The sequence below is a fragment of the Panulirus ornatus genome, chromosome 12, assembly GCF_036320965.1.
Source record: "Panulirus ornatus isolate Po-2019 chromosome 12, ASM3632096v1, whole genome shotgun sequence".
Taxonomy (NCBI): domain Eukaryota; kingdom Metazoa; phylum Arthropoda; class Malacostraca; order Decapoda; family Palinuridae; genus Panulirus; species Panulirus ornatus.
Window position 1 is genome coordinate 36128856 of NC_092235.1, and position 25349 is coordinate 36154204.

The 25349-nt window shown below is 40.9% G+C and overlaps 1 protein-coding gene across 2 annotated transcripts in view; it reads right to left on the reverse strand.

Moving 5' to 3' along the window:
* Window positions 1-624: 624 nt before the first annotated feature.
* LOC139752010 (uncharacterized) overlaps window positions 625-25349 on the reverse strand; it is a 467243-nt gene continuing 442518 nt past the window's right edge. For both annotated transcript variants that reach the window (XM_071667787.1, XM_071667788.1), the window contains exon 11: window positions 625-921. In XM_071667787.1, coding sequence (XP_071523888.1) covers window positions 752-921 — 170 coding nt within the window. In that variant the 3' untranslated portion in view covers window positions 625-751. The remainder of the gene's footprint in view (window positions 922-25349) is intronic.

Consider the following 25349-nt stretch of genomic DNA (forward strand, 5'->3'; position numbering starts at 1 on the left):
CACATCCTCCCATAACTTACATTCATCAACTTCATTTTCACTTCATACACCCTGCCTAAGGATATGGGTTTCCCCAATCCCTTGCACATCCAAACTGTAATATAAACTTCTCCAAAAGCTCCCTCCTTTTACTGTCACCAGTCATCCCATTTGCATTCAGTGTCATCACCCTTACTCATTTGTCTCTTTTACACCATGGCAAAACTGGTGGAATCCTGGGCTACTTCTTAGCTTTTTTGTGCCTCACTCTTGACAGGCCACTGGCAGAAAGCAACTCCAGCACAATATTTTTAGAAGCAGCAAGGCTCCAAAACTATCTAAAAAACTAAAATTATCCCAGCACACCTTAAGTGTTTGTCTTATTTAAAAGAGTATCCCCTTGAGGTACTGAAACTTGAAAACTTTTCGCTACTTTGTCCCTATTCACAATAGCAGCACATTCCAACCTCATTCATTACAATACTGCCACTGCCTAACTAGTGTCTGGGAGGTTTAAACATAAGCATGGGCAGAAAGCAAGACTATTAGGTTCCTGAGGCCATTTTGTGATCATGGAAGTGTTGATCAACTGTGTGAGTTATTCAAACCATTTTCTATATGTCACTTACTTTTGTTACTTTTCATGGTGTGCCCCAATGATCTGTATACTGACTTAGATCGATTATTACAGCCAAATGGTTAAGATAGTCACACAATCTCCACACATCTCTGACACACGCCCTACTCTTTAACAATTCAGCCTTCACATATATCAGTTGGCATATGACACATGAAATACATAAAAACCAACCAAGACACTTTTGCTTACTCTTCGAGCTGGTAGATTGACACCAGCAGCAAGGGTTGAAGTACAGCAAAGGACACAGAGTGTCCCCATCAAATAGCCTTCTTCTAAGAGCCGTCTCTCACCTTCCATTAGTCCTGCCATGAACATGTAGATATGTATACTCTCAAAAGATCATTAAGCCAATTTTAAACCTACAAATCAAAATACTGTAACTAAAAATTTCTGTAAAAGTAAGGGAACCAAATTAAAGCCCATGAAGTGTATTTGTTTACGTAGGCTTACAAAGTTCTTTATCAAGTCCTTACAGTTTGTATGCTGTTAGCAGTGATCTTACACAAAAAGCATGACAAAAAAGGTAAACTCTGAACACTCAACACAGAGAATGTGCTGAAAAAGACAAGAGGCCATGTCAGGCATAGACCAAGGAAATCTAACTATACCAAAACAAATTCTGAATTCCAGAAACTTGTTTCTGAATTCAAAAGCATGAGCTGTGGAGACATGTCTGAGCTATTCTGCTGGTAATAACAGTTGAAAAACTATATGTTATAAACCAAATTTCAACACAATCCCAAAATTCTTTCCTCAAGCCAATGGCAGTCATTAACTTTCATATCAGGAGCTGAATAACCAAAATTAACCAATATAAAGTCTGGCAGAATAGCAGTTATCTTAGTTATCTTACTCTCTCTACCTTGAGGCACCAAAGGTCAAAAAGCTCCACAAAACAGCTTTCAGAAAAAAATTATAAGGAATGAGTAGAGATTAGTAAGACTGCATATCCTGCCTCTCCACAAGTTATGCCTGCCTGTATATGAAGGAGAATACTGCCTGTCTCTTGTACTACAAGCTAAAATTTTGTAAGAAGGAAAAATAAAAAAACAAAAAAAACATTAGTTTGAATTATGACAAAAGACAAAAATATGTGGGGAAGCAGCCACACCCTGTCCCTTATCTAAATATATCCCACATTACTACCTGAAAGCTTATCAATCTTATGGATCTTTATAAAAAAAAAAAATCCACCAAACAATCTACTGCATTTGTATTCAAAATACATAAACTTTATGGTAATACTTGAGTTATTTTACAACTGAGCATCATTTTATACAAATCATAATTCTTTTCTTATACCTAATTTTCCTTCTTGCTTTACTAAGGTATCATTAAAAACAAATGAGAAATGGGCTCCTTTGCACAAACTCTGTCTAGAAGTAATGTATAATGTAAAAAAAACCAGTATTGACAAAGAGGACATATGTGTCAGAGGTGGAGGGAATGAGGACAAGCAGGAGACCAAATTGGAGGTGGAAGGATGGGGTGAAAAAAGATTTTGAGCGATTGGGGCCTGAACATACAGGAGGGTGAAAGGCGTGCATGGATTAGTGTGAATTGGAACGATGTGGTATACTGGGGTTGACATACTATCAATGGATTGAACCAGGGCATGTGAAGTGCCTGGGGTAAACCATGGAAAGTTTTGTGGGGCTTGGGTGTGGAAAGGGAGCTGTGGTTTTGGTGCATTACACATGACAGCTAGAGACTGTGAGAATGAATGTAGCCTTTGTCTTTTCCTAGCGCTAACTTGAGGGGGGAAGAAGGGATACTATTTCATGTGTGGCTGGGTGGCAATGGAAATGAATAAAGGCAGCATGTATGAATATGTACATGTGTTTATATGTATATGTCTGTATATGTATATGTATGTATACGTTGAAATGTATAGGTATGCATATGTGCATGTGTGGGCGTGTATGTATATACATGTGAATGTGGGTGGGTTGGGCCATTCTTTCATGTTTCCTTGCGCTACCTCACTAACGCGGGAGACAGCAACAAAGTATAATAAATGAAATAAAAGAAAAGAATAGACTACCGTCCAAAATCAAGCATCATTGTCTATTCATGGTAGTACCCATCATCCTTGGGAACAAGAGAAAAAATACTATCCAATCATTTCTTGACTGTTGTATATGTTAACTAAGAAAGATGGGAACATGGGTCCGAAAATCCTCCTCTCCTGTATTATCTCCTAAATCAGACAGAGGAAGAAGCCATGCAAAGATCTGTCCCTAAGCATCCAAGCTGGAGTACCTGAAAGTGCATGGTTGTAACCAGGATGAAAAGAAGGGAAGGCTTGATGTTGTCTGATGAGAAAAACCTGAGTGCCCTGGATCTCGGAAAATAAAAATATCAAGAAAAAAAAGGTTAAGCAGGGAGAACAGTTTGGCAAATTCAGAGTGTGAAGTCCTGAGCTGGTAAGAAGACCAGAGTCTAGGAAGAGGTGACACTTGTAATTAAAAATGAGCTGATGGCAGTGGATTAAAATGAAAGTAGACTATGAGAGGTGAGTGACTTAATGCTTATGCACAATGATATGAGACAAGCGAAGAAGAAAGGAATGCACTCTGGGAAAAGCTAAGGGAATTCTTAAGCTAGGGAATCTGAATATAACAATGAGTAATGAGGCAACAGAGCGTTCAACTGGAGCCTTAGGGTCCCTAGTATAAATGGAAATGGATACAAGCTTTTCATGCTGTATGCAAGAAGAATGATGGTAATCAAGTATATGCTGTTTAAGAGAAGATGCATATATATAAGTGAATGAGTGGGGTAAAAAAAATAAAAAATCTAATGGATTAGGAGTATTTGAGACGTGTGCAAGGAAGAGCCATTCAATAAGAACATGATGAAGGTGTAGTAGGAGGAATGTATAATCATATCTTGTTGAGGGTGAGAGTGAATGCTAATGGCAGGTTTAAGGAAATGAAACATCTGAAAGAAGTGGTGAAAATTAGCTGGCCTAGGAAAATAGTCTATGTGCAGAGACACCAGGAGAGATCAAATGAAGAATAATAAAGAGTGACAGTAAATTAAACAACAAGAGTGAAGGAGAAGAAGGTATTTAGGGAAACATTACATCAGTGTACATGTAAAGTGGGGGCAGGCTGAGGGTGGGACGTGAAAACATGAGAATGGATAGAAAGCAATAGAATAGGGGTTAAATTGCTAATAGAGCAAAGAAAAAAAAAGAGGTGCATGGATCATAACTGTATGGAGAAAGGCGAGTGACCCTGAGGAGTACAAAAAAGTGACAAGAAACCAGAATAAGGTATGAGATCTGAAAATATTGGCAAAACATAGATAAGCAGTGTATCAATGAATTTCAGAGGATATTATATGTTTTGGAAGAAACAGAAATGTCTGAGGAAAACAAAAGAAAACAGAGTAACAGAGTGGAGAGAAGATGGGGGAGTGGTAACAGATAAAGGTGAGAAAAGGAGGTGTTGTTAGCATATTCATCTTTAAGAAAAGGTATGTGTTAAATAAGGAAGTGAATGTGACATGTTTGGGAAGACAAAGAGTAAGCAACTCATGGTGAAGGAAATAGTTAAAAGAGAAGAGGTATGGTAAACCTTAGAGAGTAGCCACTGCTAGAGACATTGTGAAAAAGTCAAACACATGCCAACACTATGTCACAGACATGATTGGAGTAATGTTTTGGGCACTGTCTGAGGCAAAGTCATCAACATATTGAAAACAAGAGGCAAAGTAAAGATATAGTTCACACTTGTTCAAGATAATACACAGCACCACAGTGACTGGTGAGGAAGCATAAGTGCTGCAGCTGCAGTGGTAATATTACATGAACAACAGATTAGGTGTTGTTGCCAATTTTGGGCACGTCCTTTACTTAGACCCAAATCCTATGATGAAAGGCACAACCTTATCAGTGCTTTGATTTGAGACGATGTTGGACTGTTGCCTCCACAACTAGAGGACAGTGGATCATTCCAGAATTTCTTCAGGATGTTAAAGTACTATTTTGAGCGGGTAGTCAGCAAAGTGGATCTGACATCAGTTACGTGGAAACCCAGCTCAGAAAACAAATACTGACTGCAGACCACATGGCAGTGACTCTATAGTACCTGCTTATGGGATTTCATATTAAAGTATCAGTCATCTGTTCTAAATATCCAAACAGTCCACCTGTGAGATAGTGTCATATGTATGTAATGCATCTGTTATTGCTATCTATCTATCTATTCATATCTCTGATGCCTATTCCTTTCAGGAATTTCCATCAAGAGAAGGCCACAGTTGAGAGGCCTCCACTTATCCCTGTCCTTACATGCCTTCCTCGCATACACCAATCCATGCTTTCTTCCACAATTTCTCTCCCTTCAGTATTCCTCTACCCTATTTGCCCATGTCAGAGGTGGTCTTCCTCTTACAAAAACCCCTTTAATTTCAACTTTACCACTGCACAACTTATTTCCCTTGCATTCCCTGCCAAATGACATCTGTCATACACCCTTCCATCTCTTTCCTCATTCCATCTAGTCATAATACATACTCTTTTCAAAGAGCTCATTACCACAGCTTGGATTCTTGACCTCTGTGATTCATTTCATCATTGCATGTCCATGTTTCAGCTGCAGAGGTCAAGGGTGGGAGGACTATATCGTCCCATAATCCTCTCCACACTTCCATACTTACACCTCTACTCTTTATCATTCTATTAAGGGATGCAATGACTCTTCTAACTTGTACTGCTCTTTCCCATATCTCTCCTTCCATATCATCAAGCTTACCCAAGGCAGCTACCAGATACTTAAATTCCCTACCTTCTTACAGTCTTTCTCCCTCCTTTTTCAAAGCACAATTATGTACACTTTCTGCTTTCACTCTATATGGTTTTACAAAATCTATACTTTCACTGTGTGTTCTTTCAAACATGACTACTTTACTTTTACTTGCATAAACCTTCAATCGCCTATGATAACACATCATAAAAACACTTACAACCTTCTGCAGTTCCTCTTCACTCTCAGCAAACAACACAGTATCATCCAGAAACAGTCTTGCCAACAGCCACCATATCTCACTGCCAAACTCCATCTCTGCACCCGTTGTCCCTAGTTTTGCTTTCATCTCTCTTATCACTCCATCCATATTTTTTTTTATACTATTTGCCATTTCCCGCATTAGCAAGGTAGCGCTAAGAACAGAGGAATGAGCCTTTGAGGGAATATTCTCACTTGGCCCTTCTCTGCTCTCCTTCTGGAAAATTATAAAAAACGAGAGGGAAGGATTCCCAGCCCCCCGCTCCCTTCCCTTTTAGTCACCTTCTATGACATGCACGGAAAATGTGGGAAGTATTCTTCCTCCCCTATCCCCAGGGATACACTCCATCCATCCATATATATATATATATATATATATATATATATATATATATATATATATATATATATATATAATCCTCCCCTCTCTTTTTTTTTTTTTTTTTTTTTTTTCCAAAAGAAGGAACAGAGAAGAGGTCCAGGTGAGGATATTCCCTCAAAGGCCCAGTCCTCTGTTCTTAACGCTACCTCGCTATCGCGGGAAATAGCGAATAGTATGAAAAAAAAAAAAAAATATATATATATATATATATATATATATATATATATATATATATATATATATATATATATATACATATATATATATTCATATGTTTATTTTTACTTATTATACTTTGTTGCTGTTTCCCGCGTTAGCGATGTAGCGCAAGGAAACAGACGAAAGAATGGCCCAACCCACCCACATACACATGTATATACATACACGTCCACACACGCACATATACATACCTATACATCTCAACGTATACATATATCAACACACATAGACATATACACATATACACATGTACATAATTCATACTGTCTGCCCTTATTCATTCTCGTCGCCACCCCGCCACACATGAAAATCCCCTCCCTCCGCATGTGCGTGAGGAAGCACTAGCAAAAGACAACAAAGGCCACATTCGTTCACACTCAGTCTCTAGCCGTCATGTACAATGCACCAAAACCACTGCTCCCTTTCCACACCAGGCACCACAAAACTTTCCATGGTTACCCCAGACGCTTCATATGCCCTAGTTCAATCCATTGACAGCATGTCGACCCCAGCATACCAAATCGTTCCAATGCACTCTATTCCTTCCATACCTTTAACCCTTCTGCATGTTCTGGCCCCGATCACTCAAAATCTTTTTCACTCTATCTTTCCACCTCCAATTTGGTCTCCCACTTTTCGTTCCCTCCACCTCTGACACATATATCCTCTTTGTCAATCTCTCCTCACTCATTTTCTCCATGTGACCAAACCATTTCAAAACACCCATTTCTGCTCTCTCAACCACACTCTATTTACTATCACTCATCTCTCTTACCCTTTCATTACTTACTCGATCAAACCACCTTACACCACAAATTGTCCTCAAACATCTCATTTCCAGCACATCCCCCCTCCTGCACACAACTCTATCTATAGCCCACGCCTGACAGCCATATAACATTGCTAGAACCACTATTCCTTCAAACATACCCATTTTTGCTTTCCAACATAACGTATTCGATTTACACACATTTTTCAACGCTCCCAAAACTTTCGTGCCTACCCCACCCTATGATTCACTTCTGCTTCCATGGTTCCATCCAATGCCAAATCCACTCCCATATATCTAAAACACTTCACTTCCTGCAGTTTTTCTCCATGCAAACTTACCTCCAAATTGACTTGTCCCTAACCCTACTGTACTTAATATCCTTGCTCTTATTCACATTTACTCTCAGCTTCCTTCTTTCACACACTTTACCAAACTCAGTCACCACCTTCTGCAGCTTCTCACCCGAATCAGCCACTAGCGCTGTATCATCAGATTAGAAAGGGTAGTGAGAGCTGGGATGAAGAAGTAAGATTATTAGTGAAAGAGAAGAGAGAGGCATTTGGACGATTTTTGCAGGGAAATAATGCAAATGACTGGGAGATCTATAACAGAAAGAGGCAGGAGGTCAAGAGAAAGATGCAAGAGGTGAAAAAGAGGGCAAATGAGAGTTGGGGAGAGAGAGAGTATCGTTAAATTCTAGGGAGAATAAAAAGATGTTTTGGAAGGAGGTAAAAAAAGTGCGTAAGACAAGGGAACAAATGGGAACATCAGTGGAAGGGGCTAATGGGGAGGTGATAACAAGTAGTATTTTGAAAGTTTGTTGAATGTTTGATGATACAGTGGCAGATATAGGGTGTTTTGGCCGAGGTGGTGTGCAAAGTGAGAGGGTTAGGAAGAATGATTTGGTAAACAGAGAAGAGGTAATAAAAGCTTTGCGGAAGATGAAAGCTGGCAAGGCAGCGGATTTGGATAGTATTGCTGTGGAATCTATTAAAAAAGGGGGTGACTGTATTGTTGACTGGTTGGTAAGATTATTTAATGTATGTATGACTCAGGGTGAGGTGTCTGAGGACTGGCGGAATGATTGCATAGTGCCATTGTACAAAGGCAAAGGGCATAAGAGTGATTGCTCAAATTACAGAGGTATAAGTTTGTTGAGTATTCCTAGGAAATTATACGGGAGGGTACTGATTGAGAGGGTGAAAGCATATACAGAGCATCAGATTGGGGAAAAGCAGTGTGGTTTCAGAAGTGGTAAAGGATGTGTGGATCAGGTGTTTGCTTTGAAAAATGTATGTGAGAAATACTTAGAAAAGCAAATGGATTTGTATATAGCATTTATGGATCTGGAGAAGGCATATGATAGAGTTGATAGAGATGCTCTCTGGAAGGTATTAAGAATATATGGTGTGGGAGGTACATTGTTAGAAGCAGTGAAAGTTTTTATCGAGGATGTAAGGCATGTGTACAAGTAGGAAGAGAGGAAATTGGTTCTCAGTGAATGTTGGTTTGTGGCAGGGGTGCGGGATGTCTCCATGGTTGTTTAATTTGTTTATGGATGGGGTTTTTGGGGAGGTGAATGCAAGAGTTTTGGAAAGAGGGGCAAGTATGAAATCTGTTGTAGACTAGAGACCTTGGGAAGTGAGTCAGTTGTTGTTCGCTGATGAATGAATAAATGAATAAAGGCAGACAGTATGAATTAGGTACACATGTGTATATCTATGTGTCTTTGTGTGTATAGATACGTATACGTTGAGATGTGTAGGTGTGTATATTTGTGTGTGTGGACATGTATGTGTATACATGTGTATGTGGGGGGGTTGGGCCATTATTTCATGTTTCCTTGCGCTAGCTCGCTAGCGATGGAGCCTTGAAGAATGTGTGGAAGTCGAGAACATTATCTTGGAGAGCAAAAATGGGTATGTTTGAAGGAATAGTGGTTCCAACAATGTTGTATGGTTGTGAGGCGTGAGCTATGGATAGAGTTGTGCGCAGGAGGATGGATGTGCTGGAAATGAGATGTTTGAGGACAATGTGTGGTGTGAGGTGGTTTGATCGAGTAAGTAACGTAAGGGTAAGAGAGATGTGTGGAAATAAAAAGAGCGTGGTTGAGAGAGCAGAAGAGGGTGTTTTGAAATGGTTTGGGCACATGGAGAGAATGAGTGAGGAAAGATTGACCAAGAGGATATATGTGTCGGAGGTGAAGGGAACGAGGAGAAGAGGGAGACCAAATTGGAGGTGGAAAGATGGAGTGAAAACGATTTTGTGTGATCGGGTCCTGAACATGCAGGAGGGTGAAAGGAGGGCAAGGACTAGAGTGAATTGGAGCGATGTGGTATACCGGGGTTGACGTGCTGTCAGTGGATTGAATCGGGGCATGTGAAGCATCTGGGGTAAACCATGGAAAGCTGTGTAGGTATGTATATTTGCGTGTGTGGACGTATGTATATACATGTGTATGGGGGTGGGTTGGGCCATTTCTTTCGTCTGTTTCCTTGCGCTACCTCGCAAACGCGGGAGACAGCGACAAAGCAAAAAAAAAAAAAAAGAAAAAAAAAAAAAAATATATATATATATATATATATATATATATATATATATATATATATATATATATATACGGAATATATATATATATATATACATATATATATACGGAGCACTCACTCTTATCCCCTTTGCCTTTGTACAATGGCACTATGCACGCATTCCGCCAATCCTCAGGCACCTCACCATGAGTCATACATACATTAAATAACCTTACCAACCAGTCAACAATACAGTCACCCCCTTTTATAATAAATTCCAATGCAATACCATCCAAACCCTGCTGCCTTGCCAGCTTTCATCTTCCGCAAAGCTTTCACTACCTCTTCTCTGTTTACCAAATCATTCTCCCTAACCATCTCACTTTGCAAACCACCTCGACCAAAACACCCTATATCTGCCACTCTATCATCAAACACATTCAACAACCTTCAAAATACTCACTCCATCTCAGTCTCACATCACCACTACTTGTTATCACCTCCCCATTAGCCCCTTTCACTGATGTTCCTATTTGTTCCCTAGTCTTATGCACTTTATTTACCTCCTTCCAAAACAATTTCTTATTCTTCCTAAAATTTAATGATACTCACCCCCTCCAACTCTCATTTGCCCTCTTCTTCCTATTGCACCTTTCTCTTGACCTCCTGCCTCTTTCTTTTATACTTCTCCCACTCACTTGCATTATTTCCCTGCAAAAATCGTCCAAATGCCTCTCTCTTCTCTTTAACTAATAATCTTACTTCTTCATCCCACCTCTCATTACCCTTTCAAATCTGCCCACCTCCCACACTTCTCATGCCACAAGCATCTTTTGCACAAGCCATCACTGCTTCCCTAAATACATCCCATTCCTCCCCCACTCCCCTTACCTCCTTTGTTCTCACCTTTTTCCATTCTGTATTCAGTCTCTCCTGGTACTTCCTCACACAAGTCTCCTTCCCAAGCTCACTTACTCTCACCACTCTCTTCACCCCAACATTCTCTCTTCTTTTCTGAAAACCTCTACAAATCTTCACCTTCGCCTCCACAGGATAATGATCAGACATCCCTCCAGTTGCACATCTCAGCACATTAACTTCCACAAGTCTTTGTTTCACACGCCCATACATATAAATATATATAATAAAATGGTATGGTGACATCATATAGCCCTGCCTCACACCTACATGTGTTCCAAAACTATCACTCAACTCTCCATCCACACTTACACATGCATTTGTATCTCTATACATGCCTTTTATACCATCCAACAGTTGTACCCCTATACCATATATCCCTTATACATCCCATAAAACATTCCACTCGACTCTGTAATATAATTTCTCCAGATCCATACAACTTCTTATCCTTCACCAAATAATTTCCACAGTCATCTTTACTACAATTATCTGATCCACATATGCCCTACCTTTCCTAAAACCCCCTTGCTCTTCCCTTATTCTGCATTCAGTCACTTCCATCACTCTATCAATTAACATTCTTGCATGCACTTTTCCTGAAATACCTGACAGACTTATTCCCCTAAAAGTGCTACATACATCCTTTGCACCTTTTCCTTTGAACAAAGGAACATCAGAAGCTTTCTCCCAATCCTCAAGCACATCCTTCTCTTTCCATTCTAAATTCTCCTCCATACTTCAGCATTTCAGCCGTAATCCCATCCACTCCAGGTACCTTCCCTAACTTCAGCCTCATTATTGCCCTTCTTACCTCCCTTTTTGTTACAGGCCCTTGCACTTATATCCTCTTTCTTCCATCCTCCACACCAATGCATGTACCAACTGCTGCCTCACCTCCCACATTTATCAGTTCTTCAAAATACTCTTTTCATCTTCCTTTAACTCCCTCCTTTTCATTCAGCAATTCCCCTTCCTTACTTCTCACATCAACATTTCCACTCTTACATCCACCTCTTTCCTTTTTCACCATGTTCCAGTATAGTTTCTTATTATTCCAAAACTTTTCACTCAACATATATCTATATCTCTGATGCCCATTCCCTCTGCAAACTCCCATCAACCAGTGGCCATGGCAAAAGTCTCCACTTATTTCTGTCCTTACAGGCCTCACTCGCATACACCATTCCTCCCATTCTTCCACTGTTTCTCTCCCTCCAGTATTCCTCCACACTATTTGCCCATGTCACAGGTGTTTGAACCCACACGAACCCTTTCATTATCATACACTCTCCTTGTAAACTCCCAGTATTGCATTCTTTCCACATGCCCATACCACCTTAAAGTATTATGTTTCACCCTTTCTGCAACTCCACAATTCACTCCCTTTGCATTCCTTGCCATGCCACATCTCTTATACTCCCTTTCATTTCTTTCTTCATTCTATATCTAGTCACACCACATACTCTTCTCAAATTGCTCATTATCACAGCTTGGATTCTTGACCTCTGTGATTTATTCCATCATTACATGTCCATGTTTCGGCTGCACAGGTGAGGGTTGGGAGGACTATGCTGTCCCTTATTCCTCTCTTCACTTCTATAATCACACTTATACCCTTCATCATTCTATTAAGGGACCCAATGACTTCTACCCTGCACTGCTCTCTCCCTTATTTCTCCTTACATATCACCACACTTATTCATGACAGTTCCTAGATAATTAAATTTCCTCACTTCTTCCAGTCTTTTTCCCCCATATCCACAGCACTATTTAGTATACTTTCTTCTTTCACTCTATATGGTTTTACAAAATCTATACTTCTATTCCATTTCCTTTCAAACACCATGACTTCACTTTTGCTTGCATTTACCTTCAATCTTCTAAACTTACACACATCATAAAACACACTTACAACCTTCTGCAACTCCTCCTCACATTCTGCAAACAACACAGTATCATCCACAAACAGGCTTGCCACTAGCCACCATATCTCACTGCCATACTCCATCTCTGCACCCCGTTTCCCTAGTTTTGCTTTCATCTCTGTTGTTACTCCATCCATATATATACAATATTAAAAAGGCACAGTGACATCACACAGGCCTGCCTCACACTTACAAATATCCTAAAACTTTTGCTAACCTCTCTATCCACACTTACACATGTATTTGCTCCTCTATAGAAGGCTTTTACACCATCCAATAGCTGTCCCTCTATACCATACATCCTTAACACAGCCCACAAAGCATTCCACTCAACTCTGTCATACGCTTTCTCCAGCTCCATAAAAGCTGCATGCAACTTCTTACCCTTCACTAATTACTTTTCCAGAGTCACATCTACTACAAAAATCTGATCCATACATCCCCTTCCTTTCCTAAAATTCCCTTGTTCTTCACTTTTTCTGCATTCAGTCACATCCATTGCTCTGTCAATTAATATTCTTGTATACACTTTTCTTGATACACTTACCAGACTTATTTCCCTATAACTGCTTCACACATCCTTAGCACCTTTTCCTTTGAATAAAGAATCAATTATAGCTTTCACCCAATCTTCATGCACAACCTTCTGTTTCCATGGTAAATTACAAACACAGTGCATCCACTCTATCGCACTTTCTCCTCATTACTTCATCACTTCAGCCATAATCCCATCCACTCCAAGTGCCTTTCCTACCCTCAGCTTAATTATTACCCTTCTTACCTCCCCTTCTACTATAAGCCCCTGGATTTGTATCCTCTTCCTTCCCTCCTCCATACCCATGCATGTAACAACTGCTGCCTCACCTTCTCCCATATTCATTAGTTCTTCAAAATATTCTTTCCATCTTCCTTTTGATTAAGCAATTCCCCCTTCCTTACTTCTCACATCAACATTTCCACACTTACATCCACCTCTTTCCTTTTTCAACCCCTTTCCAGTATAGATTCTTATTATCCCAAAACTTTTCACTTCACTTTCTTCCAAAATCTTCATCTACTCTCTGCTTTCCTCTTATTAGCTTCTTAACATTCCACTTACATATTCCATATATCTATATCCCTGGGGATAAGGGAGAAAGAATACTTCCCACGCATTCCTCACGTGTCGTAGAAGGCGACTAAAGGGGAGGGGAGTGGGGGCTAGAAACCCTCCCCTCCTTGTATTTCAACTTTTGAAAAGGGAGACAGAAGAAGGAGCCACGCAGGGAGTGCTCATCCTCCTCGAAGGCTCAGATTGGGGTGTCTAAATGTGTGTGGATGTAGCCAAGATGAGAAAAAAGGAGAGATAGGTAGTATGTTTGAGGAAAGGAACCTAGAAACGAACCTGAAACGAAGCTCAAGAGTAAAGGGTAAGAGTGGTTTGGAAAGGCCTTGGGAGTAAAGTCAGGGGTTGGTGAGAGGACAAGAGCAAGGGAAGGAATAGCAGTACTCCTGAAACAGGAGTAGTGGGAGTATGTGATAAAGTGTAAGAAAGTAAACTCTAGATTGATATGGGTAAAACTAAAAGTGGATGGAGAGAGATGGGTGATTATTAGTGCATATGCATCTGGGCATGAGAAGAAAGATCATGAGAGGCAAGTGTTTTGGGAGCAGCTGATTGACTGTGTTAGTAGTTTTGATGCACGAGACCGGGTTATAGTGATGGGTGATTTGAATGCAAAGGTGAGTAATGTGGCAGTTGAGGGAATAATTGGTGTACATGGGGTGTTCAGTGTTGTAAATGGAAATGGTGAAAAGCTTGTAGATTTGTGCACTGAAAAAGGACTGGTGATTGGGAATAGCTGGTTTAAAAAGAAATATACATAAGTATACGTATGTAAGTAGGAGAGATGACCAGAGAGCGTTATTGGATTACATGTTAATTGATAGGCACATGAAAGAGAGACTTTTGGATGTTAATGTGCTGAGAGGTGCAACTGGAGAGTTGTCTGATCATTATATAGTGGAGGCAAAGGTGAAGATTTGTAGAGGTTTTCAGAAGAGATAATGTTGGGGTGAAGAGAGTGGTGAGAGTAAGTGAGCTTGGGAAGGAGGCTTGTGTGAGGAAGTACCAGGAGACACTGAGTACAGAATGAAAAAGGTGAGAACAAAGGATGTAAGGGGAATGGGGGAGGAATGGGATGTATTTAGGGAAGCAGTGATGGCTTGCGCAAAAGATGCTTGTGGCATGAGAAGCGTGGGAGGTGGGCAGATTAGAAAGGGTAGTGAGTGGTGGGATGAAGAAGTAAGATTATTAGTCAAAGAGAAGAGAGAGGCATTTGGACGATTTTTGCAGGGAAATAATGCAAATGACTGGGAGATCTATAACAGAAAGAGGCAAGATGTCAAGAGAAAGGTGCAAGAGGTGAAAAAGAGGGCAAATGAGAGTTGGGGTGAGTGAGTATCATTAAATCTAAGGGAGAATAAAAAGATGTTTTGGAAGGAGGTAAATAAAGTGCGTAAGACAAGGGAACAAATGGGAACATCAGTGAAGGTGGCTAATGGGGAGAATATAAAAAGTAGTGGTGATGTGAGGAGATGGCGTGAGTATTTTGAAGTTTTCTTGAATGTGTTTGATGATAGAGTGGCAGATATAGAGTGTTTTGGTCGAGGTGGTGTGCAAAGTGAGAGGGTTAGGGAAAATGATTTGGTAAACAGAGAGGAGGTAGTAAAAGCTTTGCGGAAGATGAAAGCCAGCAAGGCAGCGGGTTTGGATGGTATTGCAGTAGAATTTATCAAAAAAAAGTGGAGACTGTGTTATTGACTGATTGGTAAGGTTATTTAATGTATGTATGACCCATGGTGAGGTGCCTGAGCATTGGCAGAATGCTTGCATAGTGCCATTGTACAAAGGCAAAGGGGATAAGAGTGAGTGCTCAAATAACAGAGGTATAAGTTTGTTGAGTATTCCTGGGAAATTTTATGGGAGGGTATTGATTGAGAGGGTGAAGGCATGTACAGAGCATCATATTGGGGAAGAGCAGTGTGGTTCCAGAAGTGGTAGAGGATGTGTGGATCAGGTGTTTGCTTTGAAGAATGTATGTGAGAAATACTTAGAAATGCAAATGGATTTGTATATAGCATTTATGGATCTGGAGAAGGCATATAATAAGAGTTGATAGAGATGCTCTGTGGAAGGTATTAAGAATATATGGTGTGGGAGGTAAGTTGTCAGAAGCAGTGAAAACTTTTCATCAAGGATGTAAGGCTTGTGTACGAGTAGGAAGAGAGGAAAGTGATTGATTCTCAGTGAATGTCGATCTGCGGCATGGGGTGCATGATGTCTCCATGGTTGTTTAATTTGTTTAAGGCTGGGGTTGTTAGGGAGGTGAATGCAAGAGTTTTGGAGAGAGGGGCAAGTATGCAATCTGCTGTGGATGAGGTGAGTCAGTTGTTGTTTGCTGATGATACAGCGCTGATGGCTGATTCGGGTGAGAAGATGCAAAAGCTGGTGACTGAGTTTGGTAAAGAGTGTGAAAGAAGAAAACTGAGAGTAAATGTGAATAAGAGCAAGGTTATTAGGTACAGTAGGGTTGAGTGACAAGTCAACTGGGGGGTAAGTTTAAATGGAGAAAAACTGGAGGAAGTGAAGTGTTTTAGATATCTGGGAGTGGACTTGGCAGTGGATGGAACGATGGAAGCTGAAGTGAGTCACAGGGTGGGGGAGGGGGCGAATGTTCTGGGAGCGTTGAAGAATGTGTGGAAGGCGAGAACATTATCTCGGAAAGCAAAAATGGGTATGTTTGAAGGAATAGTGATTCCAACAATGTTATATGGTTGCGAGGCGTGGGCTATAGATAGAGTTGTGAGGAAGAGGGTGGATGTGCCGGAAATGAGATATTTGAGGACAATATGTGGTGTGAGGTGGTTTGACTGAGTAAGTAATGAAAGGGTAAGAGAGATGTGTGGTAATAAAAAGAGTGTGGTCGAGAGAGCAGAAGAGGGTGTATTGAAATGGTTTGGTCACATGGAAAGAATGAGTGAGGAAAGATTGACAAAGAGGATATATGTGTCAGAGGTGGAGGGAAAGAGAAGTGGGAGACCAAATTGGAGGTGGAAAGATGGAGTGAAAAAGATTTTGAGTGATCAGGGCCTAAACATGCAGGAGGGTGAAAGGCATGCAAGGAATAGAGTGAATTGGAACGATGTGGTATACCAGGGTTGACGTGCTGTCAATGGATTGAACCAGGGAATGTGAAGCGTCTGGGATAAACCATGGAAAGTATTGTGGGGACTGGATGTGCAAAGGGAGCTGTGGTTTCAGTGCATCATACATGACAGCTAGAGACTGAGCGTGAACGAATGTGGCCTTTGTTGTCTTTTCCTAGTGCTACCTCGTGCACATGTGGGGGCGAGGGGGTTGTCATTTCATGTGTGGTGGGGTGGTGATGGGAATGAATAAGGGCAGACAGTATGAATTATGTACATGTGTATATATATATATATTTTTTTATTTTTATTATACTTTGTCGCTGTCTCCCGCGTTTGCGAGGTAGCGCAAGGAAACAGACGAAAGAAATGGCCCAACCCACCCCCATACACATGTATATACATACGTCCACACACGCAAATATACATACCTACACAGCTTTCCATGGTTTACCCCAGACGCTTCACATGCCTTGATTCAATCCACTGACAGCACGTCAACCCCGGTATACCACATCGCTCCAATTCACTCTATTCCTTGCCCTCCTTTCACCCTCCTGCATGTTCAGGCCCCGATCACACAAAATCTTTTTCACTCCATCTTTCCACCTCCAATTTGGTCTCCCTCTTCTCCTCGTTCCCTCCACCTCCGACACATATATCCTCTTGGTCAATCTTTCCTCACTCATTCTCTCCATGTGTCCAAACCACTTCAAAACACCCTCTTCTGCTCTCTCAATCACGCTCTTTTTATTTCCACACATCTCTCTTACCCTTACGTTACTCACTCAATCAAACCACCTCACACCACACATTGTCCTCAAACATCTCATTTCCAGCACCTCCATCCTCCTGCGCACAACTCTATCCATAGCCCACGCCTCGCAACCATACAACATTGTTGGAACCACTATTCCTTCAAACATACCCATTTTTGCTTTCCGAGATAATGTTCTCGACTTCCACACATTCTTCAAGGCTCCCAGGATTTTCGCCCCCTCCCCCACCCTGTGATCCACTTCCGCTTCCATGGTTCCATCCGCTGCCAGATCCACTCCCAGATATCTAAAACACTTTACTTCCTCCAGTTTTGCTCCATTCAAACTTACCTCCCAGTTGACTTGACCCTCAACCCTACTGTACCTAATAACCTTGCTCTTATTCACATTTACTCTTAACTTTCTTCTTTCACACACTTTACCAAACTCAGTCACCAGCTTCTGCAGTTTCTTACATGAATCAGCCACCAGCGCTGTATCATCAGCGAACAACAACTGACTCACTTCCCAAGCTCTCTCATCCCCAACAGACTTCATACTTGCCCCTCTTTCCAAAACTCTTGCATTTACCTCCCTAACAACCCCATCCATAAACAAATTAAACAACCATGGAGACATCACACACCCCTGCCGCAAACCTACATTCACATTCATTTTTTTTTTTTTTTAACTTTCTAAAATGGGATGATATTACATAATATAATATAATATATTCTATATTCTTCCCTCCTCCTTTGCTGAACTCCCACTGGTACATTGTTATTGAGCAATCTACCATAAGCCTCTTCTCTTTCCCAGTATTTCTAATCTCTTCCATCCACCATGCAGTGCCCCATTCTTTCCTATTCATTCCTATATCTCATGACCTTGTATCCAACTACTAATTCTACAACCTTTACTATTATTTCTCTAAACATTTTAAACACCTTATTCACACATTAATGCATTCATACATTCACTGCACTTCCATTTAAGCTTTCATCTACCTTTCTTTCATATTCCTCCCTGCATTTTTTTCTGACAAATCTCACTTGCCAACACTTTTAACTCTCCATTCTTCCTTACACCATACCTCCACTTCTCTCTGATCCTCATTCCCACAAGAACTGCAATATGATCAGTCTCCCAAGAATCCTCTCACAACTCTAGTATCTAGCACTGCCTCTCTCAATCTTTCATTCACTGCCACATAGTCAATCAAAGCCTTTAGCTCTTCTCTTCCATGTATATCTGTGGATCATCCTGTGCTGAAAAAAGGTGTTTGCAAGGAATAAGGCCCTCTCAGTATGAATATCCATAAGATAACTTCCATTTTCATTTACTCCAGGCACTCCCCTTTTATCAACTGTGCCCACAGTGATTGTGTTAAAGTAAGACCAATGTGCATGTATATCTAGACAAATTTACATGTTCCACTACACCCATGGAGGTGAATTATTTCAATATAAAAGATACTGTACAGTGTACTGTACATGCTACATACATACAGTCGTACATACATATAGTTTATTACCATTTACAACAATACATTTGTATTCATCACCCATATGTTCATTAAGTAAGCACAAAGGGTACAGCATAATTAGTGGGAGTGCCTGTGCACACTGAATGGTATGTCTGGTCCCACATGTATGCTATATTGGTATATGGTCTTTCTGGGTGTGAACCCAATGTGAACTTCAAAAAACTACATTGGCTTGGTGGCAGGCATTTCTTGTGTAACCACCCATATGAGTCACCCATTTGCACCTTGTTAATTGCGAACAATTTCATTCGTAGATTTGTCTAGATGTCACATTCAAGTCGATAGCTTGAAGTATCACACACACTAGGAATACCAACATGAATCCAACAGAGTTACCAACATGTCTGTGACACCAGTTCTTCCAACATGTGCATGACCAGGCTCATGACAAAGTTGTGAACATGTTCTGAACCTACATTTCAAGCAAATGCAGCCATACCCTACCTTGGGATGAAATATGGTAAAGTGTAAGGAGGTAAAAGGACGAGTGATAGAGGGTGATGGCTCTAAATGTTAATGGGATGTCTGGTAAGAGTAAAAGGAAGGAGCCTATGGAGAAATTTAAAACTTATTGTTTTGATGTACTGGGGATTAGGGAAAGCCATATCCTTGGGCAATGTGTATGGAGTGAAAATGGAGATGATGAACACAAGTTGTGGGAAGTCGTCAAAGGAGGAGTGGTATGGAGAGGAATATATGAAAATCATTAGGGAAGAGGGAAAGATGGATGTGCAATTGTGCTATCACTGAGAGTATGGGAAGGTGTTACATGACAAGGATGGAATAGATCAAGAAGTGAAGGTGAAAGGAAATGATAGGAAATGTGAAGCATGCATAGGTCGATGAATTTGAAGAAAATCTATATGACTGTATGAATGGGTTTGAGAAGGAGACAAAGGTGGTTGTAATGGATGATATGAATGTGAAGGTGAGATGTGATGAAATTGGTGAGATGGTATAGGGGGAGTGCCTGGAGTAAATGAGAATGGAAGTTATCTTGTAAATGTCTGTGCTGAAAGGGCTTTATTCATTGTAAGCACTTTTTCTCAACACAAGATGATTCACAGATATACACGGATGGGAAATGATGGAAGAGACGAACAAAAGTGGCTGATTGACTATGAAGCAGTGGATGAATGGTAGAGAAAGGTACTGAAAGCTACAGCTGTGAGAGGATTCTTTGTAGATTCTGACCATTTGGCAGTTCTTGTGAAGATAAGTATCAGGGAGAAGCAGAGATATGATGTAATAAAGAATGGAGAGGTTAAAGTATTGACAAGCAAGATGATGAATCAGAATGAATGCAAGGATGTGTAAGACAGAAAGTCGAGATGAAAGTGCAATAAATTTAGGGATGCAGTTATGTGTGAATGAGGTGTTCAAAATTTTTAGAGAAAGACTGTTAAAGGTGGTACAATAAGTTGTTGGATTCAAAGTTGTGAGATATAAAAATAGAAGGAGAAATGCATGGTGGATGAAGGAAATTAGAAATGCTGTGGAAGAGAAGAAAAAAGTACATGGTACACTGTTCAAAAGGAACAGAAATTAAACCATTCACAGGACCACCACTTATCAAATAATTCTCAGCATGAGATTCAAAGAAATTGCTCATTTGACAAATCGACTTGATTTCTTTTCATATAATCAATATGTAAAATGAAAATAATGCAGTTGATGTTATCTATCTGAATTTTCAAAGAGCTTTTGATAAGGTTCCACATCAAAGATTACTAACAAAACTAATTCACATGGTACTGATGGGATTGTACTTCAGTGGATAGGAAACTGATTGGCTGACCGTAAACAAAGAGCAGTGATTAATGGTTATGCCTCAGAATAACTAGATGTAGCAAGTGGAGTGCCACAAGGATCAGTCTTGGGACCAGTTTGGGAATGTTTTGGGAGTAAAGTCAGGGGTTGGTGAAAGGTCAAGAGCAGAGGAAGGAGTAGCACCACTCCTGAAACAGTTGTAGGAGTATGTGAAAGAGTGTAAGAAAGTAAACTCTAGATTGATATGGGTAAAACTGAAAGTGGATGTAGAGAGATGGGAGATTATTGGGGCCTATGCACCTGGTCATGAGAAGAAAGATCATGGGAGGCAAGTGTTTTGGGAGCAGATGAGTGAGTGTGTTAGCAGTTTTCATGCAGAAGACAGGGTTATAGTGATGGGTGATTTGAATGCAAAGGTGAGCAAAGTGGCAGTTGAGGGAAAATTGGTGCAAATGGGGTGTTCAGTGTTGTAAATGGATATGGTGAAGAGCTTGTATATTTGTGTGCTGAGAAAGGACTGGTGATTGGGAATACCTGGTTTAAAAAGAGAAATATACATGAGTATACGTATGTAAGAAGTAGAGATGGAAAGAGAGCATCATTGGATTATGTGTTAATTAATAAGAGAGTGAAAGAGAGACTTTTGGATGTTAGCGTTTTGAGAGGTGCAACTTGAGGGATGTCTGATCATAATCTTGTGGAGGCGAAGGTGAAGATTTGTAGAGGTTTTCAGAAAAGAAGAGAGAATGTTGGGGTGAAGAGAGTGGTGAGAGTAAGTGAGCTTGGGAAGGAGACTTGTGTGAGGAAGTACCAGGAGAGACGAGTGCAGAATGGAAAAAGGTGAGAGCAAAGGACGTAAGGGGAGAGGGGGAGGAATGGGATGTATTTAGGAAAGCAGTGATGGCTTGTGCAAAAGATGCTTGTGACATGAGAAGCATGGGCAGATTAGAAAGGGTAGCCAATGGTGGGATGAAGTAAGACTATTAGTGAAAGAGAGGTGAGAGGCATTTGGATGATTTTTGCAGGGAAACAGCGCAAATGACTGGGAGATATATAAAAGAAAGAGGCAGGAGGACAAGAGAAAGGTGCAAGAGGTGAAAAAGAAGGCAAATGAGAGTTGGGGTGAGAGTATCATTAAAGCTTAGGAAGAATAAAAATATGCTTTAAAAGGAAGTAAATAAAGTGCATAAGAGAAGAGAACAAATGGGAACATCGGTGAAGGGGGGATAATAGGGAGGTAATAACAAGTAGAGGTGATGTGAGAAGGAGATGGAAGTGAGCATTTTGAAGGTTTGTTGAATGTGTTAGATGACAGAGCAGGAGATATAGGGTGCTTTGGTTGAGGTGGTATGCAAAGTGAGAGGGTCAGGGATTATGGTTTGGTAAACAGAGAAAAGGTAGTGAAAGCTTTGCGAAAGATGAAAGCCTGCAAGGCGGCGGGTTTGGATAGTATTGTAGTGGAATCTATCAAAAAAGGGGGTGACTGTGTTGTTGAGGATATTTAATGTATACATGGGTCATGGTGAACTGCCTGAGGATTGGCAGAATCCATGCATACTTCCATTGTACAAAGGCAATAGGGATAAAGATGAGTGTTCAAATCACATAGGTATAAGGTCGTCGACTATTCCTGGGAAATTATATGGGAGGGTATTGATTGAGAGGGTGAAGGCATGTACAAGACATCAGATTGGGGAAGAGCAGTGTGGTTTAAGAAGTGGTAAAGGATGTGTGGATCAGGTGTTTGCTTTGAAGAATGTCTGTGAGAAATACTTAGATAAACAAATGTATCTTTATCTAGGATTTATGGATCTGGAGAAGGCATTTGATAGAGATGCCCTGTGGAAGGTATTAAGAGTATATGGTGAGGGAGGTAAGTTGCTAGAAGCAGTGAAAAGTTTTCATCGAGGATGTAAGGCATGTGTACGAGTAGGAAGAGAGGAAAGTGACCGGTTCCCAGTGAATGTCGGTTTGTGGCAGGGGTGCATGATGCCTCCATGGTTGTTTAATTTGTTTATGGATGCGGTTGTTAGGGAGGTGAATGCAAGACTTACGGAGAGAGGGGCAAGTATGCAATCTGTTGTGGATGAGAGGGCTTGGGAAGAGAGTCAGTTGTTGTTTGCTGATGATAGAGTGCTGGTGGCTGATTCGGGTGAGAAACTGCAAAAGCTGGTGACTGAGTTTAGTAAAGTGTGTTAAAGAAGAAAGCTGAGAGTAAATGTGAATAAGAGCAAGGTTATTAGGTACAGTAGGGTTGAGGGACAGTCAATTGGGAGGTAAGTTTGAATGTAGATAAACTGGAGAAAGTGAACTGTTTTAGATGTCTGGGAGTGAATTTAACAGCGGATGGAACCATAGAAGAGGAAGTAAGTCACAGGTTGGGGAATGAGGCGAAGGTTCTGGGAGCGTTGAAGAATGTATGGAAGTTGAGAACATTATCTCAGAAAGCAAAAAATGGGTATGTTTGAAGGAATAGTGGTTCCAACAATGTTATATGGTTGCGAGGCATGGGCTGTAGATAGGGTTGTGCGGAGGACGGGGAATGTGTTAGAAACGAGATGTTTGAGGACAATATGTGGTGTGAGGTGGTTTGATCGAGTAAGTAATGAAAGGGTAAAAGTGATGTGTGGTAATAGAGAGTGTGGTTGAGCGAGCAGAAGAGGGTGCACTGAAATGGTTTGGTCACATAGGGAGGAATGATGAAAGATTGACAAAGAGGATATATGTGTCAGAGGTAGAAGGAATGAGAAGAAGTTGGAGACCAAAATGGAGGTGGAAGGATGGAGTGAAAAAGATTTTGAACGATCGGGGCCAGAACATGCAGGAGGGTGAATTGGAATGATGTGGAATACTGGAGTCAACATGCTGTCAATGGATTGATCCAGGGCATGTGAAATGCCTGGGGTAAACCATGGAAAGTTTTGTGGGGCCTAGATGTGGAAAGGGATCTGTGGTTTCGGTGTATTACACATGAAAGCTAGAGACTGAGTGTAAACGAATGTGGCCATTGTTGTCTTTTCCTAGTGCTACCACGTGAGCGTGCTGGGGGGGTAGGGTGGTGCCATTCTATGTGTGGCGGGGTGGCGACAGGAATGGCTGAGGGCAGCAAGTATGAATATGTACATGTATATATATGTATTTGTCTATATATGTATATGTATGTATACAGTGAAATGTATAGGTATGTATATGTGCATGTGTGGACGTTTATGTACATACATGTGCATGTGGGTGAGTTGGGCCATTCTTTCATCTGTTTCCATGCACTACCTCACTAAAGCGGGAGACAGTGACAAAGTATAATAAATGAATAAATATACACATTGTTTTGGAGAGGTTCAAGTATGCAGGCTGCTCTGGAGGAGAGGGCTTGGGAAATGAGTCAGCTGTTGTTTGCTGAAGATACAGCACTGGTGGCTGATTCAGGTGAGAAACTGCAGAAGCTGGTGATTGAGTTTGGGAAAGTGTGTGAAAGAAGAAATCTGAGAGTAAATGTGAGTAAGAGCATGATTATTAGGTACAGTAGGGTTGAGGGACAAGTCAACTGGGAGGTAAGTTTGAATGGTGAAAAACTGGAGGAAGTGAAATGTTTTAGATATCTGGGAGTGGATTTGGCAGCGGATGGAAACATGAAAGCAGAAGTGAGTCACACGGTGGGGGAGGGGGTGAAAGTTCTGGAATGAAAAATGTGTGGAAATATATATATTTATTACTATTATTGTCATACTTTGTCACTGTCTCCTGCATTAGCAAGGTAGTGCAAGGAAACAGACGAAAGAATGGCTCAACCCACCCATGTACACATGTATATACATACACGTCCACACACACACATTTACATACCTATACATCTCAACATATACATACATATACATACACAAACACAAACATATATAAACATGAACATAATTCATACTTGCTGCCTTTATTCATTCCGGTCACCACCCTACCTAACACAAATGAAATGACAACCCCATCCCCCGCATGTGCACGAGGTAGCACTAGGAAAAGACAACAAACGCCTCATTCGTTCACACTCAGTCTCTAGCTTTCATGCATAATGCACCAAAACCACAGCTCCCTTTCCACATCCAGGCCCCACAAAACATTCCATGGTTTACACCAGACCCTTCACATGCTCTGGTTCAATCCAATGACAGCACGTCGACCCCAGTATACCATATCATTCCAATTCACTCTATTCCTTGCACGCCTTTCACCCTCCGGCATGTTCAGGCCCCAATTACTCAAAATCTTTTTCACTCTATCTTTCCACCTCCAATTTGGTCTCCCACTTCTCCTCATTCCCTCCACCTCTGACACATATATCCTCTTGGTCAATCTCTCCTCACTCATTCTCTCCATGTGACCAAACCATTTCAAAACACCCTCTTCTGCTCTCTCAACCACACTCTTTTTATTACCACACATCTCTCTTACCCTTTCATTACTTACTTGATCAAACCACCTCACACCACATATTATCCTCAAACATCTCATTTCCAGCACATCCACCCTCCTCTGCACAACTCTATCTATAGCCCATGTCTTGCAACCATATAACACTGTTGGAGCCACTATTCCTTCAAACATACCCATTTTTGCTTTCCAAGTTAACGTTCATGACTTCCACACATTTTTCAACGCTCCCAGAACTTTCGCCCCCTCCCCCACCCTATGATTTACTTCTGCTTCCATGGTTCCAT